Source organism: Penicillium cinerascens (assembly GCF_028974065.1).
Source record: "Penicillium cinerascens strain IBT 15544 chromosome Unknown contig_16_segment0_segment0, whole genome shotgun sequence".
Classification (NCBI taxonomy): domain Eukaryota; kingdom Fungi; phylum Ascomycota; class Eurotiomycetes; order Eurotiales; family Aspergillaceae; genus Penicillium; species Penicillium cinerascens.
Window position 1 is genome coordinate 340,123 of NW_026695286.1, and position 22,547 is coordinate 362,669.

At 49.4% G+C, this 22,547-nt stretch overlaps 7 protein-coding genes across 7 annotated transcripts; 4 read left to right on the forward strand and 3 right to left on the reverse strand.

Annotated features, from left to right (window-relative positions):
• Positions 1-1,172: 1,172 nt before the first annotated feature.
• Positions 1,173-1,819, forward strand: N7498_000122 (GPI anchored serine-threonine rich family protein; the record flags this gene model as incomplete). The annotated part of the gene is made up of 2 exons (XM_058447185.1): positions 1,173-1,404; positions 1,464-1,819. The coding sequence occupies 2 exons, from the start codon at positions 1,173-1,175 to the stop codon at positions 1,817-1,819; spliced, it is 588 nt and encodes a 195-aa protein (XP_058312596.1).
• Positions 1,820-4,139: 2,320 nt separating this feature from the next.
• On the forward strand, positions 4,140-5,123 carry N7498_000123 (fructose-1,6-bisphosphatase; the record flags this gene model as incomplete). Its single annotated transcript, XM_058447186.1, has 1 exon — positions 4,140-5,123. One exon carries the CDS (start codon positions 4,140-4,142, stop codon positions 5,121-5,123), a length of 984 nt encoding a protein of 327 aa, XP_058312597.1.
• Positions 5,124-5,864: 741 nt separating this feature from the next.
• On the forward strand, positions 5,865-9,050 carry N7498_000124 (secondary metabolism biosynthetic enzyme; the record flags this gene model as incomplete). Its single annotated transcript, XM_058447187.1, has 1 exon — positions 5,865-9,050. One exon carries the CDS (start codon positions 5,865-5,867, stop codon positions 9,048-9,050), a length of 3,186 nt encoding a protein of 1,061 aa, XP_058312598.1.
• A 937-nt stretch (positions 9,051-9,987) lies between these two features.
• N7498_000125 (uncharacterized protein) lies at positions 9,988-10,461 on the reverse strand (the record flags this gene model as incomplete). The annotated part of the gene is made up of 1 exon (XM_058447188.1): positions 9,988-10,461. The coding sequence occupies one exon, from the start codon at positions 10,459-10,461 to the stop codon at positions 9,988-9,990; it is 474 nt and encodes a 157-aa protein (XP_058312599.1).
• Positions 10,462-12,137: 1,676 nt separating this feature from the next.
• On the reverse strand, positions 12,138-14,295 carry N7498_000126 (Type I phosphodiesterase/nucleotide pyrophosphatase/phosphate transferase; the record flags this gene model as incomplete). The annotated part of the gene is made up of 3 exons (XM_058447189.1): positions 12,138-12,493; positions 12,543-13,809; positions 13,873-14,295. The coding sequence occupies 3 exons, from the start codon at positions 14,293-14,295 to the stop codon at positions 12,138-12,140; spliced, it is 2,046 nt and encodes a 681-aa protein (XP_058312600.1).
• A 1,152-nt stretch (positions 14,296-15,447) lies between these two features.
• Positions 15,448-17,178, forward strand: N7498_000127 (BCS1 and AAA domain-containing protein; the record flags this gene model as incomplete). Its single annotated transcript, XM_058447190.1, has 1 exon — positions 15,448-17,178. The coding sequence occupies one exon, from the start codon at positions 15,448-15,450 to the stop codon at positions 17,176-17,178; it is 1,731 nt and encodes a 576-aa protein (XP_058312601.1).
• A 240-nt stretch (positions 17,179-17,418) lies between these two features.
• On the reverse strand, positions 17,419-18,462 carry N7498_000128 (glycoside hydrolase family 43 protein; the record flags this gene model as incomplete). The annotated part of the gene is made up of 2 exons (XM_058447191.1): positions 17,419-18,090; positions 18,142-18,462. The coding sequence occupies 2 exons, from the start codon at positions 18,460-18,462 to the stop codon at positions 17,419-17,421; spliced, it is 993 nt and encodes a 330-aa protein (XP_058312602.1).
• Between the last annotated feature and the right edge of the window lie 4,085 nt (positions 18,463-22,547).

Sequence of the window (22,547 nt, forward strand, 5' to 3'; positions counted from 1 at the left end):
TTCGAATTTTGACTAATTAGTATATGCGTTGAATCAGATGGTGATATAGGCCAGATATGTACTTAAAGGGTTTATTGAGGTCAGGCTAGAGTTATAAATACCGAGATGTGGAGGACCAAGGGTATAATATGGTATATTTTATAGATCAGGGGATATCGAGAATATTTTGCGCTGCAGCTAACTCACTTAGTCTCCATATTAAAATTGGTTGATAATACGCAGGGCAGATTATAGAATCCTCGTATTCGAATCTGTGCACCCCGTGCAAAAATTTCCATAATAGGGGCCGCGGATGCAGATGCGGGGAGGGGCCCAAGCTAATCGTATTTTGCATGGGTTGGCGCGGCATGTTGCTATAATCAGCAACATTCGAAATGCAAGCTAGCCACGTACTAATGATAGTGTCACTTCTCTAAACTAAAAGATTCGTGAGTTTGGTTTAGATTGTTCGCCAGGAAACAGCCCTATTAAGGCGCTTGGAGTGGCTGTGAGTCCCTGCACATTGGCGTCATGGGCAATGTACACAGCCGTGATGTCCAGCCTCGTTGTGCCGCACTTGCAGATGCACGTTCCCAACATCCCCGCTTCACGCGCCGATCCATAGCCCGAATTTGGGGGCCAATCTGGATACGATCCCCTCCCTGCGCAAAACTGCACAATCCAGTGAACATGGAACACAAGATATGAAAGAAATCCGTCTCCTGCTTTCAGCCGTGAGAATGCGGCGAGAACGAGGATGTAAAGCAGATGAAAGAGTCTCATGATATTTAGTCCCTTGTTCAACTCTAGGGCAAACTATAAGAGACAAAAATAACCCCGAGAGGAAAAACACAGGTCCTTGCTTTACACAGCCCCAATCCATCCCGGGCAAGAGGAGAAAGAGACTTGAGCCTCAAATCCCTCTCAGCATACGGCCCCATTTCTTCACCAGCCATCCTGCTGTGGATACCATAATGCTTAGCCCCTAACTATCCTATCGTCATAACCAGTGCCGTGCAATTTCTTGCTTGCGGCTTGTCACTGGCCCCCATTTTCACTTTTGAGATGATTTCCAAGAGTTTAAAGTCCTTTGATTGCCCCCGCCAGCTCTTTATTCTACTCCGAATCGAACCAACTTTGATAAGCTGAGTTTTTTCACGATTTATTCATAAAGCATTTACATAATATCCAATATGCGTTTCGATTACTACGCAGCGGCTCTTGTCAGCCTATTTGGCATAGCCCTCTCCCTAGAATCCAAATTTGATCCGATCACCCGGCCTGCTAAGGGTGAAACCATTCATGCCGGCACCGTTTACACCATCGAGTGGGATACGTCAAACCAAGGCCATTCGGGCCCGATTGATCTTATGCTAGAAAATGGCGAATTTTCCGATAACACAGAATGGCTCGAAGTTATCAGTAGTAAGTATCATTCACCCATTCCAGTCAGCGTTGTATCTACGATTAACCCATCCCCATAGCCAGCACCGATGGCAGCGACGGAAAGTTCAGGTGGAATATTAGCAGCGCTCTTCCAACCGGCGACAAGTACTACATAAAGGTTGGCAATATCAACAATTATGCCATCTTCAATGAGTCCCCGCTCTTCAAGATCAAGGCCTCTAATGAGTCAACAAACGCAACTGCCACTTCTTCAACGGTCGTTATTATAGGGCCTGCCACGACTCTTCCTACGATGTCGAATGGTACAGCCACTCATAGTGGATCTGCGGCTACCTCGACATCAAGCGGCGACGGTAGTATGGCGACCCCTATTGTCGCTGCTCCATTTGCTCTTGTTGTCGGTGTTGTAGTTGTTGGCATGATGAGTTTCTAAACGGAAAGTGAAAGTAGTCTGCTCCGAGGAAGAGATTTGAATTCCCGAGGAACTTTGTGGAGTGTATACGAGTACGAGCAAGACTCCTACTGCAAGATGAGCAGGCCTCACGATATTTTCTAGTTTCTGATAGTCTTGCGGACATCAACACTGTTTTATTTATTGTCAACGATAAGCTAATCGATAAGGTCTCATACGAAGCAGATGGTTAATATTAAAGTAGCTATCCTTTCCAGTCTATCTTCTCTATGCTCTTTATACATTCAGGTGCTCGCTTCTTTAGTAAGCTCTTCCCACTAAATCCTTTCCAAAATGGGATGATCTTGCTCGAGCCTGTTACCAGTATCAGAGCGACATCGATTAATGAGGTCTTTCAGATTCTTGAATGACTGCCACACTGACCGGTTAGGGTTCTACTCTTGCTATTAATTTGAATCGAGGAAGAAGTCGAAGACCTCTGTGGTATGAGGCTGGTTGGACCTGGCCGGTGGGTCCAAGGTCCGGACCCTCCACCCGCCAAGGGACCCTCAATGCATAAGCGTGTATAAAATACCCTTTATAAGCAGAAAATTACCTATTAAGGCCCATTTATGCCATAAATTATTACTGAAAGCTAGATGTGGAGATGGGTGGCGCTGCGGAAAGTGCTTTGGAAAGGAGTGGTGGAAGCGGCAGAGGTGTGTTGTATATCAGGAAGCCTTGATAAAAGTTGAGTGACCTACTGGCAAATCGGCCTTACAGCGGACAGATCTGAGTCTAGGAGCTCATACATTTAGTCAGTCATTCAGTAACCCAAGGAAACTATAGGATATTACTGTGGAAGTGGAAGCGGCCAAAACAACAACACATAGATCAGAAAATAATCCCAGGCCTAGGAATCGAACCCAGGACGGCAACCCCCCTAATATGGAGCACAGGTTCCCCTGCGTGCCTACTGCCATGTTACCTCTACACCAACCTAGGGATTTGTTAGAGCTTCAGCTTCAGCGCAACATCACGTTTTCTTGAGCTTAGAAGATGTTTCGCGCCTGTCAAACCAGCATAGGCAATTCCAATCTCTACGCGCTGACTCCGAATCTGGCTCCGGAAGGCTCTTGCTGTGACATGACCATCGACCGCGTCCCCTTTAGAAGCGGAAGCGGTCGATGGTCATGCCACAATGAAGTGGACAAGTTCTGAGAGACCCCCAGTGAGACCGTACGCTCCATATAGGTCTACGTGCAAGCTCCTGACTTTGAGGGCAGAAATGGAAAAAACCGGGGAGGGAACGAGGGTAGCAGAGAAGGCGAAGATGGGGATATTCATGTTTCGTCATATTCTTCGTCATATTCTTAGGGCTGCTCAACTAGGGCTTACCCTACCCGTAGCGCTTCCGTCACCCCCTTTCAGCCAATAATTACTATTCCTATTCCGTAAATACAGCCAGCATAAGACTTCTGACGATTTTCGGTCGTTATTTTTCGATTCGCCATTGAATATCCACTATTTATCCTATTAGCCGAGTTGAACAGCTCCTAGTTTCTAAAGTTTAGATCTCTTCAAGTGTCGTGGAAGTTTCATCCGGGAGCCTACACCCCGTTTTGCGTATTATAGTAGCTTCGAGGGTCTCTCTGAAATGCTCGATAGTTCCAACTACAGACTTTTCTTCAATATGGCCTAATAACTCTACCAAAGCTTTGTATGCTTTAATATGAGGTGGGTTTCTCACCTACAGGTACTGCTTAACAAATCTAAAATAATGATTAGCTTGATTTAGGTCTACGGTAAGCAGGCGAACCCACCGATCGAAAATAGTTAACGCCGATCGCGCTCTTTTTCTGTGCGCGGAAGGACTGTTCCCACGGTCGTGGAGTCATCGTGTTCACTGAAATTAAGGACATAACTTTTTTCTCTATTGGGTTGTAGGTCTTCATGTTTGCTAGTGAGAGAACTAGACTAGAGAGAGCTGTGGAAGAACGAAAAATTGAAAGCGAACATAATTCTACAAGGTCCCTGCTTCGGTAAACACTTCGTGGAAGCAAAATGTGAAAATGGTCTTTTAGGGCTCCCACACTGAAAACTTAGGTAAAGAATTATTCAGGTTAGTGAGCCATTGCCTGCCTGATTTACCTGAAGGCGGGCTGAATAGGGCGGATTGGGTGTTGTATGTATGTTGTTGAAGTTTTTTTTAGATTTTTTCTTGATTTAGACTTTTATCTTATCATAAAAGTCAAAAAGAAATTAAATTCCCACCTTTCAACCAACAATTACCCCCCGCCCATCCCCCAGTCTCGAATAAACCTGATCGAACTGATTAAGTGTATCCCACCTTCAGCTCGCAATGGCCAGTCATCTCAAATCCATGTTACTGCCAAATGGCCGCACAGAGCTGTGCAATTCGGTGCTACCGGCACTTCTGGACTGTATCTCCGACATCGCAAAGTCGCTACGCGAGTCACAGCACGTCTCCCAAGCTGGCACCACAAACGCATTTGGTGATAGCCAGTTGAATGTCGATATTGCAGCAGAGAACCTTATTCGAACAGCGCTTGCAAAGTGCCCCTCCGTATTGACTGCGAGCAGCGAAGAGGAGCCCGTGGAGCGGCCTGCTAGCGACGGCCGAACCGTGGATGACGTGTCTCCTACATCAGAAAAATACACAGTCGCCTTCGACCCTCTAGATGGGAGCTCGATCATTGCGCCTAATTGGACTGTGGGCACTATTATAGGCATCTGGGACGGTGCGTCGGCGATCCACCAACAGCCTTCGGAGAAACAAATTGGCGCCGTCCTAGGAATCTATGGGCCCCGCACTACAGCTATTATAGCCCTGAGGGTCCCCGGCAGCGAGCCCTGTTGTCTTGAGATCGGGGTTGGAGGTTCTGGGACACAGGACCATCAGGTCATTCGGTCCAATGTGCAGCTCGCGGACCCGCCATTTACGACGCGTTACTTTGCCCCGGCCAATCTCCGGGCGGCAGCAGAGAGTGAGAACTACATGCGATTGATTACGAAGTATATGGAGAAGAAATATACATTGCGCTATAGTGGTGGGTTGGTGCCAGATGTGGTGCACGCGCTGGTGAAGGGTCACGGTGTATATTTGTCCCCTGTGACAGGCGCAAGCGAGGCGAAGCTGCGTCGCTTGTATGAGCTGTTTCCTATCGCGCTGATTGTGGAATGCGCGGGAGGAAAGGCCATTGATCCTGTTGATGGGGAGGATATTCTGAGTCGACCCTTGGAGAATTGTGATGAGACGGCGGGTTTGGTCTGTGGAACAGCTGAGGAGGTCGACATTGCAAAAAGCGCATTGCTCCATGCATGAGATGTAGCGTCAAAGTCGAGACCAACTTGTTCTTATTACGTTGAATACTAGAACCATGGAAGGTCTGAAGATCCTCCCAATTGCAACCAAGCTAGACAAGTCATTCTAATATTCAAATGTTCCATTCACATGTTCCAACACCCGTAATATTCCGAAAATTGTCTCACATTCTGCTCAATCGAGTTTGACGCGGCCTGTCAACCACTCCACGTGTGTTTATTTCCCTTGGGTGTTGCACAACCTCGGGGGGCCTTAAACGGCCATCGCTAGTCCATTACCACAACTTCCCGAAACGACAGCAGACACAGCAGACATGCACTAGACCACAAACACGTTGCATCCCACTCGCATGCGACCGTGCGCCCGGCAAAGCCAGCCAGCAAAAACGTGACGTTATCATTGGCTCGCTCAGCCTCAAACCCCTGCCCACCTTCGTGGACGAGGCCCAAACGGTGTCGATCGCACCGACTGACAGCGGTATTAGTGCGGACAGGCCTTCTACTCCAGGCAACGTATCACGTTTGGAGGCTAGTTGCGGACCGCGAGGCAACCCGATTCGAGTTTCTTGCAAGGATTCCGGGGTTGTACAGGCTTCAACATGTACGGAGTAGTTGTACGACGTTTATAGTGGGTCTCGACCGTTCAGGGGCACAAACTCATTCAATCCGACACTTCCAGTGGAGAAGCGCATGTTATAATCTCTGTTGCCCCAGTTTCCTCCTTTCCCATACTGAGCACATCATGGAGTTTCGCCCTGAGAATGAACTGCTTCCCCATCTTATCGATCATTTTGCTCGTGTGAAACGCAATCAGATCTATGCCGAGTACCCCAAATCGCCTGTACGCCATGGAGAAGGTTACCGCCCGATCACCTACCGCCAGTTTGCAAACGTCATCAATGGCCTTGCTTCATGGCTGACGGAGACGTTTGGACCTGGCAATGGTGAGATCCTCGCTTATTTCGGTGCCAATGATGTGCGGTATCCTGCATTGGTACTGGGGGCTGTCAAGGCTGGATACTGCATCTTTCTGACGTCGCCGCGGAACAGTATTGCCGCTCATGAAAGTCTGCTAAGGCATCTCGATTGCTCAAAATTTCTATCCTCAGCCCCACGACCACCGCCTGTTACAGCAGTGGTGGATGCATTGCAGCTGGAAGCTTTCGATGTACCCGATGTTGAGGACTTGCTCTCAAAAGAATACCCGCATTTCGAGTTCAACAAAACGTATCCCAAGGATGCCGGTGACAAGATGGTCGTCGTGCACACATCTGGCTCGACTGGCCTCCCAAAGCCGGTTATTTGGACACTCGAGACTGCAAATACCCACATGCGGATGGTGGCATTGAATCACGTCGATGGACACGACGACCAACACGGCTGGCTGAAAGGGAAAAGACAATTCCTCGCCCTGCCGCCCTTTCACGCAGCAGGCTTGGCCAGTGTACTCTTCTTCAACGCCCCCCTCGACATGACTATCATTGTGCCATCGGGAGCTGGGCTTCCCACAGCCTCTGCCATGGTCGAGGCGCGGAAACAGACTCCTTTCGAGACCGCTTTACTGGTGCCGTCAATTCTAAATGAGCTAGTCGAGAGCCCGGATCTCTTGGACTATTGCAGCAAAAATATGGAGTACCTCATGTACGCGGGTGGTGATCTGCCACAAGCTATAGGGGACAAGGTTGCAGCGAAGATCCAACTGGCCAACCAGTACGGAGCAACCGAGATGGGCTTCTTGAGTCTTATTCACTGTACATCCAATCGTGACCCCCTTAAGGACTGGAGATGGATGCATTTCCACCCGGATCTGGGCGTCGAGCTTCGACAAGTCACGGAAGATGAATATGAACTGTGGATGGCTCGTTCGCCGGAGAAAGAGGCACATCAGTTTGCGTTCGCTGTATTTCCTCATTTACAAGAGTATTCCACGCGAGACCTATTTGTCCGACATCCAGACAAAAACAAAGCAGATCTTTGGCGCTGGAGTTCTCGTGCAGATGATGTGATTGTCTTTTTGAACGGCGAGAAGACAAACCCTGTGTCGACGGAGCAGCACGTTACTTCCGCCAACACCGAGATAACTGGCGCTTTAGTCGTTGGTGCTCAGCGATTTCAAGCATCGCTTCTGGTGGAACTTGGTGATAAGGCACTGGACCCCAGCGAGCGAGCGGCGGCTATAGAAAAGATTTGGCCCAGCATCGAAGAGACAAACCGGGTTTGTCCCGCCCACGCCCGAATTACCAAAACACATATACTGTTCACAAAGCCTGAGAAACCAATGCTTCGCGCTGGTAAAGGCACAGTTCAGCGAGCTGGTACTATCGGACTCTACGCCAAGGAGTTGGACGCGTTGTGCGCGGATGCAGATAAGCTGGCAGCCCAGTTACAGATATTTGGACCTGGGCGCGTGGACAATGTGCAACAAGTATCCGACTTTATACGAGTGACTTTGGCATCGGTTACTGGCTGGAGTACCGAACAAGTCAGCGGCGCCGAGAACTTCTTCAATCTCGGTCTGGATTCCCTTCAGGTCATCACAGCTGCCCGATCATTCAAGCATGGTCTTGATCTTCCGTCTTTCACTCCAAATCTGATATATCTCTATCCATCGCTGGAGAGCCTTACAAAAGCCATTCTACAGCTCATGCGGGATGAGAAGACCTCGGACCGGGCATTGAGAGAGGAACAGCTAAGGGAGAGAGACGACCTTCTGAGGGAATTTGAATCCCAGGTTGGCAATCTAGCCAAAAGCCCCAAGGAAGCTCAGACCAGGGTTACCGAAGATAATAACCAGCTCCATACTGTGATACTAACAGGTTCAACGGGTAGCCTGGGCACGTATCTATTGGACGCTCTCCTGAAGAATCCATCAGTCGGGTACGTTCATTGCCTAAACCGCAGGAAAGATGCCTCAGATATCCAACGCCAAAAAAGCAAATTCTACAATTTGACTTCACCGTTAGACTCTTCCAGAGTCACATTCTGGCATACAGATCTGTCTCAAAAGGACCTCGGACTAACACCCGACTCTTTTAAGCGGCTACAGAACACTGCAACTGTCATCATCCACAACGCCTGGAACGTAAACTTCAATCTCTCTCTATCATCCTTCAAACCCGATCTACGGGGCATGGTGAACCTAATCGACTTCACAGCCTCCGCCTCAAAACTGCCACACCTCTTCTTCATATCCTCCATCAGTTCCGTCATGAACCATCTTACTGAATTCCAACTCACGCCCGAAGCCACCGTGACTTCATCACAACCAGCACCAAATGGCTACGCAAACAGCAAATACATTGCCGAAAAACTTCTAGACAACGCAGAGCGAACAAACTTGATTCGGACCTCATTCGCCCGAGTCGGACAAGTCGCTGGCGCCGTTAAAACACCCGGCCTCTGGAACAAGGCCGAATGGTTCCCGAGCCTAGTGATGAGTTCGTTACAAGTAGGCGCCATACCGGCCAGTATAGGCCCAGCACTAAATCGAGTTGACTGGGTGCCAATCGACCTGTTGGCAGAAGTACTCGTGGATCTTTCACTTAGCCAACCCTCCGAAGGCTGCAAGGTCTTCCATCCTCTCAATACGCATCTGACAACATGGGAGGAAATTATCGCAGTTGTGCTGGATGTTCTAAATAAACCTTCGGGTAAATCGATTGAGAGAGTGCCAATCTCAGAATGGATTCAGCGAGTACGTCGTGATATTGAGACTGGGTCGGACCAAACCGACCTGCAGGTCTTGCTGGAAAAGAATCCGGCTGCTAAGCTTCTTGACTTTTTTGAAGAGATTGAGTCTGCTGGTGGTAATAATCATTTGGATACAAAGCAGACTGCTAAAGCGAGTGAAAGATTGAGGGATATCCCTGGCATTAGGCCGGAATGGATTCAGAAGTGGATTGGAGAGTGGATGGAGTCAGTTTATTAAGGGCATGGCTGGTGGTATGAACAAGAATAAAGATAACACGATATGGAATTCTAAGCTTACGACGAAAAATCATCAACGGAAATCTCTTCTAGAAAGCAGAATCTCATCAAGAGCGGTCATATTCTGGCTAACGAAGAACCTGCTTACTCAACGACTGCTAGGGACAGCATCAAGATGACTCCTATAACCGTATCACGCTGGAGCTATTTCGGAAATAGAATAAACAGGATAAAAAGGCTCCAAGCAATCGATGACATGTAGATTTCCATATAATGTCCGCCTCATCACCCAAATCCTGATGTTGCATTGACAGGCTAAAATTCAAACTCAAAACTCAAACTCTAAGTTTGTTCCTACTCTAAGTTCCTGTCTTTCCCAGGCCCGAAACCTATTAACCGGCTTCTTAAGTTTGCCACGTACTATTAATAGTCCGTGGTGGCTGGCACGGGTTGCATTTGCCACAACTGAAGAATAAGGTTTGAGTCTAGATATCATGACTCCCCTTCCCAAGGCACGAGGCTCCCAAGGTCTGCAAAAGATTTTGCAGAATTTGCAACGGGGCAGGATATCTCTGTTTAGAATAATTCAACTGCTCAGGTTGTCTCGGAGTTAGCAAGTAGCTATCAGGACCAGGAAGCTGGAAAAAGGAAGACATCCATCCACTAATCTTTTTCGAATTAGAATTGTATTAGGTCGATGTATATCTCATTACCAACACCACCATCTAAATTCCACCTGAACGCCATTCACCTCGGTCATCCTGTATCTTGGACCCTTCAGATTTCCACAAGATCCAAACCGATAAGGCAATGAACAGCAGTCATTGATCAAATCAGAACAGACACAAGTAGACAACAAAGAGAAGACAACAGGGCCAGAGGCGAAGAAAAAACACCAATCAAATCAGAAAGCACAATTATTGATTAAGGCGACCCTCTTATGCGAGGAAGACGAGAGCACCATAGGCAATGCTGCCAAGAGCAGCACCGGCCATGGAGACAGAAACCTTGGAGCCGGGGCTGGAGGGAACGAAGCCGGAGGTGCTGGGCTTGGCACCGCTGGAAGAGCTGGAGCCTTCACCGGAGCTGGAGCCGGAGCTGGAGCCGGCGCCGCCGCTAACACCACTGGAGGGCTTGGAGCTGGGGGCAACCACGGGGGCGGTGCTGCTGTGCTTGGGGGGGCAGCCACCGGGGCAGAAGGTGCTGGTGGAGGTGGCAGTGACGGTGCTGTTGCTACCACCGTGGGTGCCGTTGTTGGAGGTGCCGGTCATGATGGGGTGGGTGCCAGTGGAGACACCAGTGCCAACAGCCTTAGCCATGCCCTTGCCGCGGACCGCGGGCTCATTCTGCTTGAAGGCGCTAGCCTGGACGCCAGCGGCGAGAGCAATGATGGCAATGGAGGTGAACTTCATTTTGATGGAGTGGATGGAGCCGAAGCGAATGTTTCAACGAATGACGGCTGTAGGATAATTAGACTCTTGCCCCGGATCTCTTCAAGAGAAGAACACATACCGAAGGTGATTTTGAACGTGATGGAACGAACTAAGGAAGAAATCGGAGTTTCGTCCCGGGCGATAAGAAGCCCATACTTATAGTTCATCGAGGCGTCCAAATCCGGCCCATATTGGGTGAGTTATGGGAAATATATGATGACGTGTAACGACAGAGCGCGAAAATTTTTCTTCTGCATGTTCCTCTCGGTGGTTCTCTGTGCCTCAGCGCCCTCGACTGGAGCCTTGGTAGAGGTGTGGGACGACATTTGCGTGGCGCGAGTTTCCGCATCCGGGGTGGTTGACACGATGTCACGCTGGGGCACCGGCCGTGTAAGATCCACCATGAGACCCTGATACGGGGTACTTCAGTATCAACAGCGTCATAGGTTTCGCCGAACGGTGAGTGCGGCGGTGGCCGTGGGAGTCTCGACGGACGCAGGGATGTGATCACGTGATGCCTTTTCCCAAACAGGAAGTGTGTCGCATCGCATGCGGAAACTCGAGCGTCTCTGTCGCGGCATCACTGCATCACTCTGGAATTCCTCGTCGATCACTCAATGGCTGCATGAACAATGGCCCTTTTTCCCTCAAAAAGCCCCGATCGCGATAGTCGCTTCCGGTGATGCCTTCGATCGCTGGCTCCTCACACAATCTCGAGAGAATGCGGAATCTGTCACCCCGGAACAATAGGCGGGGACGATTTCACCAGGCAAACCACGCCCATAGGCTCTGGCTGTACTGACAAGGCATCCCAGGATATGGTCTCAAGGGCAGCTGTGTGGCGATACCACCACTGGGCTTGTGGTGTCGTCGCATGAGCGCTGACTGCGGCAGCGTATAAAGAGAGACGGGATCCCAAACGCTGCAACTTCTAAAAGAGATTTGGCACAGTATCTCGCCAAAGGCATACAGTGTGACAGATTTCGCTGCGATATTGGACAAGGATTGCTGGCATGCATCTCTGCAACATCCAGGTGTCCATCTCACGTCGATCAAAGCAGTAGACTCGCCTACATTGTCCAGAGCTATATCAGTCAAGTACTCAGTCCCTCTCGGCGCAAATCTCATCCTTCGTCCGGGAAAGGAAATTCTGCCTGCGTCGATGGCTTCCGCCGCGCACAGAACGCAATGCCAAGCGATCTGACAGCTGCAACGTTAACAATTAATCTCGAGGAATGCTGAGGCTGGAATGTTGACACGTCAACCCCAAATTGAGCGTTCTACCAAATAATGTAGACAGCGTTATGCTACAGATGAGACGTCAGGGAGACTGCGCATCTGCTCTGTTTCCAGTTTGAAGTGAAAGCGTAAAATGTATGTTCGCGTGTATTGGCTGCGGTGTGGTGACGAGGTATCGGGTATTTTGGAATCTTTGAGCCTAATAATTGCTCCCTGACACTTGGTCTCCTACGCCAAGGTCCGAGTATGCACAAGTTGAGGAGATGATTACCGCAAGGCCTCGCTAGCACCAGGCCATGTCCTGGAGGTTTTCCAAATCTTATGCATTATATTATTATAAGCAAGGGTATCTATCAGCAATCATAACCATCCAACGCACCCAAAATTAGATAAATAGCAAGGAAATATCCTGGCCCTCATTGTTGCTGTGGGTGGTTGTCCTTCACGGAGGAAAACATATCGCCGACCCAATGCTTCCAGTCTTCGAATTTATTGTATAGAGGCCCCCACCATGTTGATACTTTTTCATCCTCCCTGTCGGGATCTGCTGAAGGCGATGATTTGGGGGGTGCTTCAGATGCTGGAGAGGTGGGCTCAGGAAGCGCCGTCGTTGTTGATGGCTGCTCCGGTGGATCGGGTGGACGCTCCAGGGTCGGCGTATTCTCATCCGAATGAAGGCCAACTGGCTTCAGAGGGAGACGCAGAGTTCCATTGTTAGGAAGAGGGTCGATTCCCAGAGAGTCGCAAAGGATGTTATAGACTTCGGTGTTTTCTGGATCATGTCAGCTCATGCAAAATGAAATATGAAGTGTTAAACTTACGAAAGTCTTCGAGGCGACTGTTAGGGGTGTGAGGGAAGGCCGGGCCGCGGGCGATGAAGATTGCTCGCATCAGCGGGTGTTCATGGTCATAGCCGTGAATGCCTCGCGGGTGATAGACCTTGCCCGTCTTCAGGGCTTCTTTAACGTCGAACTCTGGGCGCTCGACAATCGCCCACCCCGCCTTCGGAATCACCCATAGAGGGGCGATACGATCGTTATTCGAAAAGTGATAGCGCTCAGGCATGGTCTCTTTCGTGTAGATCTCAATCGCGTGTTCGTATTCGGAGGCCACCTTTTCCAACTGCTCCTGCAAAACTGGCAGATCTTCCGGTCGCTTGGGACGCAGACCACGGGAGGGCCACCCGTCAATATTCTCAACAAGACTTATGTCAATCAGATCGTCGAGCTGGACAAGTCGCTCGTTGGATGTTGTGGCCATACCGTGGTCTGAGACGACCACGATGTTGACCAGATCTGTGAGATTACGGCTCTCCAGGCCCGCAACGATCCCCGCTACCATTTCATCTGCATGGGCAATGGTGCCTCGAATCTCGGTGCTGTTGGGCCCGAACTTGTGACCGTCCCGGTCCACATCAGGCACATAGGCGGCGATGAATTGAGGCCGCTCCGGCACCAGGTGTGATTCATCCTCTGCGCCAGGAAGATCCAGGAGCTCAAGAACGCGATTTATTTTGCGTGACAGAGCCTCCGATCCATTGTATTTATCAACGTAGGCCGGTTCCATGTCTCCAATGTGGGCTTCGGACCCGGGCCACATGTGTATTCCACTTCTAACGCCTTGGTTTCCTGCGGTCACCCACAGCGGCTCTGCATTCCACCATTTTGGCAGCATGCTGATAGACGTGTGGGTGTTGATGAATTCCTCTCCCAGATTCGGGTCCCAAAATGTATTTCCAATAACACCATGACTCTCTGGGTACAGCCCAGTCACCATTGTATAATGATTCGGAAAGGTCACACTCGGGAAGCTAGGGTTCATATATTGCGGGGAGACACCGTTGGCGATAAGCGAGTTCAGTGCCGGTGTCAGACCTCGGTCGAGAAAATCAGCACGGAATCCATCTAGCGAGATCAGGATGGTTGTAGGGCCGAAGAGTGCAGTGCCGTTTGAAAGCAATGTTTGGGAGTTGGCGTGCGCAGCTCTGAAGCCAGTGGATGCTTTGTATGCTCCGAGGAGAAGGATGAAAAAGAGGACAGCGACAATGGTAAAAATGAACAAATATTTACTCAATGATGGTTTGGCTGGCTGGAGAGCGCAAGTAAAGATGAGTCAGGTGCAAAAAGGTCGACGGGAAATTCGAAGACCTACTGGTTCATAAAGATAATCTTCCTTTCCATCCAAATCCGAGGACGAGCCACTGATGAGGGAGTCATCATCATTGAGCCCTTCTTCCATCTCGTACATCAGCTCTCCCTCCTCGCTAACTCTTTCCCGGCGACGTGCTTCCTTTCGCGCTCGTCGCCGTTCCTTTTTCCCAATCCGCACGTTTCCTCCACTGGGGCTGAACATTCTGCGCAGCCCTTGCGCGGGCCGAGTCAACAGCTTTTCCATTTCGTCCTCCTCATCTAGGACTGCTCGGTCGTGGCTGGCAAGCTCCAGGGTGCTGCGGGGATGGCGAAGGAATTCGTCATCTTCGGAATCGGAGTCCTGCTCGGACGGTGATCGTAATGAGGCCGCGTCATTATCGTAGTTGGCCGGTGATAGAAGCGAAGGGCTCGTAGGGATTCGCATGGCGGGCGCGTCAGCCGCGGAGAGACATTGAAGCTTGAAGCTTGGTGGAGTTGGAGACGAGACAAAAGGGAGATCAACGCGGGAGACCCGCCAAGACTCCAGCACCAACTTATGCCCCCGGTGCCCTACAAGTGTCTAAGCATCTTTCTGTGGTTTAGGCCTTCTCCCCCTTTTTTATATTTTTTGAACTACAGCGTTGTAGACTCCAATTGAATGAATTCTCATTCATTGTACACTAAATGAGACATTTTTGCTATCACTTTCGTCCAGATGCTTGTACTTCGGGTTATTGAAAACATCGGATAAGCACTCTCGAGATTAACTGCTATGTACGTGTGGATTTACGACAAGAACAGTGGGAAGCCCCCCAGCACTCGAATAAGAGTTGGGGGCTAACAATAAGCTACAACGTGATTAAGAGACTTAGAGCAGACTGATGTAAATGTTATGACTGCAAGTGGTCGGGTACATTGGATTACCGCGTTCGAACAAAGGAAATGTTTTGGACTATATTGTATGAAACGGGCAAGATCCTTATCAACCACTCAAGTGGTCGAGCAGTAAATCGACTGAACATCTTCCTTGGTCTAGTGGTCATGATTTCCGCTTGTCATTAACATCGATAAGCGCGGGAGACCGGGGTTCGATTCCCCGAGGGAGAGTTTCTTTTTGTTCTAGCGGGTTACTCCTTAACACCCACCAACAACCAACATGAGCCAACCTTCACTTTCTAGTGCTTATTTTTCTTTTCTTTTGTTGGACTGTCCAGCTAGATCCCTGATCTGCGACAGAAAAGCCACATCATATCCAGTTAAGACTCACCGCTAGATAGGTGACTCAACGCCCAGGCAGCAGGCGCAGCTGCAGGTTCAGCTGCGGAAAAGCAGTGCCACAACAATCCACTTTTCTCTTTCGGGATCCTGTTTTGGAAACTGTGGTCAAAGTCAAAAGATGAGGCTGAACAGTCTGGAACTATATAAAGTCTTGCTCTCAACTTGCTGTTGATGAAAGCAAGTGCCGCTTTGTCTAGGTTCCTAGACTTGCGTTTACCTTGACTTCACAGGCCACTGGCAACCGGTTTACTTTCTCTTCGGAAATATTTTTACTATTCATTCGATCATCCAATTCGGTCGAGATCTTTCCCCGCCGACCATGGCTTCGAATCAGTCAGATCCCTCGTTAACGAGGAGCTCCTTTTCCCCGTCCGATACGGCCATGCTGGAGGCTTTGGTGCCAGGCTATACACTCATCTCACGCTTCTTCGTATCATATCTCCAAATCGATCCGACTGCCTACCTGCAGTACTTTGTCGCGCTGGCTGTGTTAAGCGTGTCTCTGCGGTACATCTACAACTCCGTATCGGGATTTTTCATGCAGCACTTTGTCTCTTACGCTGAGATTCGGCTCGACGATGAACTGTTTAATCATGTAATGTGGTGGATGTCGCGGCAGTCGTTCATGCAGCGCACCAACCACTTCGTCGCAGGCGTCAAGACGAACGGTTATTGGAGCGATAGCGAGGATGAAGGCTCTGACGAGGACTCCGCGGACGAGGACTCTGACATCTATGATTTCATGGATGACGAGACGGAAATTCAGTCTCAAGCGAATATCATCTCCCGGAAAAAGTACAAGCCTTTGAAGTTCACGCCATCCCAGGGTCGGCATTTCTTCTGGTACAAGGGCCGACCAATGCTTCTGGAACGACAACAACAGAGCCAAACTGCGCGTTGGGCACTCTATAATGAGCGACTGTTCCTATCATGCCTTGGGCGCAATTCATCGCTCATTAGAGAGCTCATTGATGAAGCGAGCAAGGAGTTTCAGAACCGCGACGGTAACAAGACAATCATCTATCGTGCCCAGCGACACTCACCGGGCGATTCTTTCAACTGGTTACGCTGCATGGCAAGGTCACCGCGCCCATTGTCCACTGTGATCTTGGACAAACATGAGAAGCAAACCCTGGTCAAAGACATGAGGAGATATCTGTGCAATCGCACTCGACGATGGCATTCTAATCGAGGCATTGCCTATAAGCGGGGATACTTGCTTCATGGTCCTCCGGGCACCGGCAAGACAAGTCTATGTTTTGCCGCTGCAGGTGCACTCGGACTGCCACTCTACCTCCTCACCCTCAATTCCAATGCCCTTGATGAGGACAACCTATACACGTTGTTTTCTGACCTGCCCAACAAATGTATTGTTTTGATCGAAGACGTGGACACCGCTGGCATTACTCACAGCCGGGGCAAGACTGGCACCAACAGATCCAAGGGCAGCGATTCTGTTGCTCGAGATACAGAAGAGGCTTCCGCGGAGGACGACCCTCCACTAGACAAGTCAGAAAAAGATGGTATAACGCTTTCGGGCTTGTTGAATGTCATCGATGGTGTTGCCTCCAGCGAGGGCCGCATTCTTGTTATGACAACAAACCATGCCGATAGGCTTGACGAGGCCCTTATTCGAATCGGTCGAGTGGACATGCAAGTTTTCCTTGGATATGCTACCCAAGAAAACATCAAGGATCTTTTCACATCTATCTATATGCCGATGGAGGGTGATCTTCCCAACAACGACAAAGCCAAAATTACGACGAAATGGAGCAATAGCCACAGCACTGAGAAGGGACGGAATGATACAGAGAAGAAAGAAAAGAAACAGAAAGAATTTTGGGACCATCTTGAATCTCTGCGCTCTCGAATCCACCCTCTGGCAGCCGAGTTTGCTTCTATTGTTCCAGGAGGAATCTTCACTGCTGCTGAGATTCAAGGCTATCTTCTTAATCATATAGATAACCCTGAGCTGGCCATTGAAGGTGCAGAGGCTTGGGCTCAGGTTCTCCAAGAGAGCAAGCGTGTCCGTGAGGAAAAGTTTGCTTGATATTGAATTGTGAATACCCAGTTGCAAAGCTAATGAAAAACGAATTGGCATGACATCCATCACCTTTCAAATGTAGACATAGAAGCTAATACAACGATTAATCCCAAAATTGGTCAATTTTATTCTTAATCCTCCCGAGGCTGCTATAAAAGCTATGATATCCAAAACGAGTGTATAAGGGGTATATGACAAGCAGAAACACGATAAACAAAAATTAACACAAGACATGAAGGTAGCGCTTTAAACAATATTCGCTGTCTGTCCGCTCAGGTCAACACCTGCATGGTACATGCAGCGCTGCTTCTTCGAGTCATCACACCACCCATGGAAAAGCATTCGATCTCCACACCCACAAACCGTCGCTCCACCAGGCGAAATGAGGCCATCCCCCGTCTTCAGCAGCTCAACATTCGTCTTTGTATACGGGCCCGTAATATTGGTAGCAGTAGCCCATCGCACATCGTAAGCCTCATCAGTATAGCAGTGCGTCGAATAGAACAAGAAATAAGTTCCATCATGCAGCACCAGACTCGGCGCTTCCACAAGTGGCCCATCACCATCGGCCGTGCTGCGATCCAGAATTTGCACAGCATCGCCGATAGGAGTAACACCATCGGGTTGGACCTTTTGCAGCAAGATAGGCGTGGGGACTAGAGGGGCGATTCCATTGTTGCAGTCGCCGCCATGGCCAATACTGTTGCCGTCGACTTTGAATGTAACGTATCGAGTACCGTCTGCATCTTCGAATCCTGCTGGATCGAGGGATCCGCCCTGATCAAGCCGGCAGGAAAATGGCGTGTCGCTGGGGACATATGGTCCCGTAGGCTTATCCGCAATGGCGGTGCCTACGCAGTGGTGGCCAATATCGGATTTGGCTTCACCCGAATAGTACATCACGTATTTTCCATCATCCTGCAAAATCTTGAGTAATTGTATGCTTTTCATATTTTTCTCAAAACTTACACGCAAAATCACGTCCGGAGCGTAGTGTTCCTTGTCCGTCTCCCAGGATGAGAGGGTGGGGAGGGCCTCGATATCCAATAGCGTCCAGGACGAAAAGTCGTCTGAGGAAGCAACCTGTATACGTTTGCCATTTCCGTTTGTCCCAAACGCATACCATTTCCCATCCTGGGCTTTAAGGAAGCTTGGGTCTGGGAAGTCTGTATCCAACCCCATCGAGACGCCCTGTGTCCGCTTTGGGAGGGGCGTGGTAAGAACTGCCGGAAGAAATGCTAGGGTGCAAGTCACCCACGTAAAGGGAGAAGGAGAAGAGAAGGGCCGCATTGTTACTTAAGCTCAGGCTTGTAGACTAGAAAAGAAAAGAAACTTGGGCTTATGATAGACAGCCAAAGGGGAAGAACAGGAACTCTTATATGCAAGCCCACCGCCACTACACCCAGCACCAGATCCAGCGTCATCTTAGAGCCGAGCCATCTTGGCAACAGAGGAAACAACAGCACGCCTGACATGGACATTCATCAGGTGCATCGGAATATGGGAGGGACTAAAATCAGGGGTCCACTCATCCCGCCGCTCGTGCTACTACCCAAACTTGTGATGTGGGGCGGAACCCAATGATCTGTCTACGTGCTAAAAAATAAGTGCAGGCTTAGTAAAGTGGAGCAGGCAGGTGCATGGCAGGGCGAATGATGAGCGGATGCAAATTCTTGGTGTGGCGGATTGGATCTATAACACAGGCTATTTCCGAAACAGGCTCGACGTCATGAGATAAGTATGAGGCCAGTGAAGTGATTTGTGGGATCATGGTGGATACTGTTTTGCCCTTGTCGGTTCTACGTGTTAACTTTGGATGCGCTGGAGCTGGGCGAACTTTCCGAGCGAGAAACTACAGTGTCGGATGGGGCTGTGGTCAGCATGGAGAGAATGGCTGCATGCGAGATGCGACCATTATCCACTTAGCTTTAGGAAGCGAGCACATAAGGAAATAATAAGGCAGGTAGATCCTCCGTGGAGGAGTCAGAGTTTATCTGGAAGAGGGTTGTGGAATGGTGGAGATGGATCCCTGATTGGTTCCGTTCTCGAGGCCCGGCCTAACATGGTAAAGCACATGGAAGACAGTCAATAGGGATGTCTGTGTGGCGCCGATCGTGGCAGGTCAAAGCTCATGTCTTTTGGGCAGGCATGTCTTAGAGAACGGAGAAAGCAGTCGATTTGTCAACATGAAAGAAGCAAAGGGCTAGCTAGGCGTATGCAAGGGCAGGATGTGGACCACCCCTCGCTCTGGAAAAGAGCTGGGGAGTCCGGAGATACGTAGCTGAGCTGATCAAACACAAATATTCTGGCAAGATAATGACAAGTGTAGCACAGCCTGTAACCTAGACATACACATACCAAAGCAGCCTTGGAGGGCACTTTAGCAACTAGTCATGCCGGCGGTTGGGCAACCTCGGCAGAATCGCCGTCATAGGCTGCCAAGCAAGCCGCCACAAGGGACCATTTCTTGGAAACTGCCAGCCATGGTTGCGGAAGGCGCATGGTTATTCCGACCGCTTGGCCTGCACCGGCATGACATGGTCTCGAGGCTCATGGATATGTTGCCAAGCAAAAGGCTAGGTGACAGGGTTGTATAAGCCCCAATCGTATCCCAAGACCCTGCATGTCCGTTTGACAGCCTCTTCAATCTTCGGGGCCCAACATAGATCCGTCAGGTCCGTCTACTTGCATACACGAGTCTGGTCCGTAGTTCCGTTGTTCTACCAACCTATCACACCACATATTCCTATTCGGACGAGAACAAATACAGCCGTACGAAGACCAGCGGTTAAGTCGGGTCCTCAAATTTAGATTATTTCCCGAATGACACGTCGCTTGATTATGGGAGATGCTTAAAATTCGGTTTGCGTCGGAGGGCAAGTCTCACACCAGACCCTTAACCCCATCAAGAGGACAAATGAGCTAAAGGAACCAGGGTAACTCAAGAGATTTCCCGGGAACGGCACGTTTCGATCGACGTTCCATGATCAAAAGACGGATGATAACGCCCGATTGGATGTGGCGGGTTGAGCCTAACGGAGTTTATTACCCCGCATGATGACTTTGCAGCTGAGAGTCTGGGGAACGTCAGTGCTGTCCAATCGGTGAAGACGATCTCTCAAATCCGCAGTGAGATGATGTCATGGCCTGTCCTGTGCCAAGTTACTGTAGTGCATCTCTGATCGGCGACCCACATGACAGGGGTTGGCGATGACAACACGGTGAGACCCCTGGACCCCACGATATCGCGAGAAGTGTGGGGTTGGCGGAGGGTCATTTGACTTTTGTCTGAATTTTGCGTCGGTAAGGGAGGGAAGGCGAAGCTTGTGGTTCAACATGATGTAACAGAAGCAGCGAAATGTCCATGGGCGAAGACGATAGGTGGCTATGCGGGTGTCGCTGAACGGTGTAGCCGCATCTTGAGAAAATTAGAAAAACGCTCGAATAGGTCGTTACACAAATTACGGTTCTGTCTACTATAGTAACTAACGCAGGTTCAAGAGAAATATCTCCATTACTCTACGGAAGGTGGTTATAGGCGCGCACGTTGCGTGCCCTGCCATATGTGGCCTATGAGTAAATTCGTTTCAATAAATCATTTAATTAGGGTGTTGATAGTAGTATAATAATCCGTAGAGAAATGGAAGCAATGCCAGATAGGTAGCAAAGCATAAGTAGAACTGCTGTTTGACATGGACAGAAACCTTGGAAACTAACCTTGCAAGGTATCATGTCTAAATATCCTAAGATGGTGTTGTTTCTTGACACTCCGAGGGACATTTTCCTAAGGAAGTTGAATATAAAAAAAACGTAAGCCTACGCCGTTACTTCGTGCGCACATGGTTGAGGGCTGGAAAATGAAGGGGAAATGAAAGTGAGCTGTCAAACCGTATACTCGGCTTCATCCGCTATCTCGGTATATAATTTATCGAGGACAGACTTCAGTCTCTTGTCAGAAACGCTGAGGTGTTTGACAAATTCTGCTGTCATAGGTATTAGCGATCAGGTCAATTTCTGGAAGCAATAATTGAGATTTTACCATTATCAATTCCCATCTAGAACAAGCTCATGCACATTTCCCATAAGAACCCGCTCGCAGGACTTGAATTGGGTTTCGACTAGCGAGGGAGTTGGTTTGCGTTGTGGAGTCGAGAATATTGTAGCATGTATCTCGTCTCTGGTTAATACATGACCTGTATACGCGTAGAGGAAAAAGCTCACCGAAGCCAAAGGGTTGTGTATGATCGGAGAACGTAAGTTTAAATCGGTCCTGTGTTCCCGCCACAGAAATTGATGTATGTTGGGGAGAGCCTGCCCAACGGATGGTTCGATATTTAAATAGGCATCTCCAGGGTGCCCATTAATTCCGGTGAGATTATTAGAGACAAATTAGCCTGTTATGTCGCGGGTGGTGGAATCCGTGATGATGCGATGGTGTTGGCGGGTCTGCGAAGCCCTTGCGAAAAGGTGCCGGGAAAGGGGGCGAACAGCACTGCGAGTCATGATGAATCGATCCTTTCCACCTGCAAGCCTCAACCGAGGATGACAGAAACAAAGCGGGAAGTGGTGATAACGGAATACTGGGAGGCTGGTCAACAGTAGTTAGTGAATTGACCTTAGGGGCTGATCTCCCGAGCTGGCTGGCCTGATAGGCGAGGCCGTTAGTATGATCAGATGACCACCTTTGTGTAGATAGTCACCTTTGCTCCTCTTTTATCTCTCCGATGCTCTCCTTGTTTCCCCCCTTATGTCATTTCGGTGTTTCTAAAGTCTAGGGGTCAGCCCTTGTTGATGAGTCAATTAAACACATGCAAGCATGGAACACCTCAATGCGTTAATGGCCTGCGGGAAGTGTCAATGGTATGCAGACAAGACGAGCTGTTTGAATATAAAAGCCCTTTCAACTGCCTATGCAGGGAGTGTCGGCTAATATGAGGCTTAAATGACGTTCTTGAGAAAGTGTTCGAAATCCCTCATTATCCCGCATTCCGATCTCGAAATGTGGTCTGGATGAGTGCAACCCAAGCCGAGGCACCTTCCCATTCCTTTGCAGAGATACGTCCAGGCCTAATAAGAGGCCTGTGTGGCACGGGCTCCTGAATCAGGAACTGATTGGCATGCTATTCAGGGACTCGGGGGGCAGTTGGGACACCACTGCGGCAAATTCCACATTCCACATTAAAACAAAGCGGAACTCCCCCTAACTCTCTAGCAGGTATGGTAGTAGACATGCCTGAAATTATCGTGGAACCTTTTATCCTTTCAGACTAGTGTTTCTTCGCCTTTTTCTAGGGATGTCGACATTTGTCGATATTTAACCTGAGATCGCCCTCAGAGCTGACGAATACTGCTGATCTTTCAGGTTAAGTTTCTTG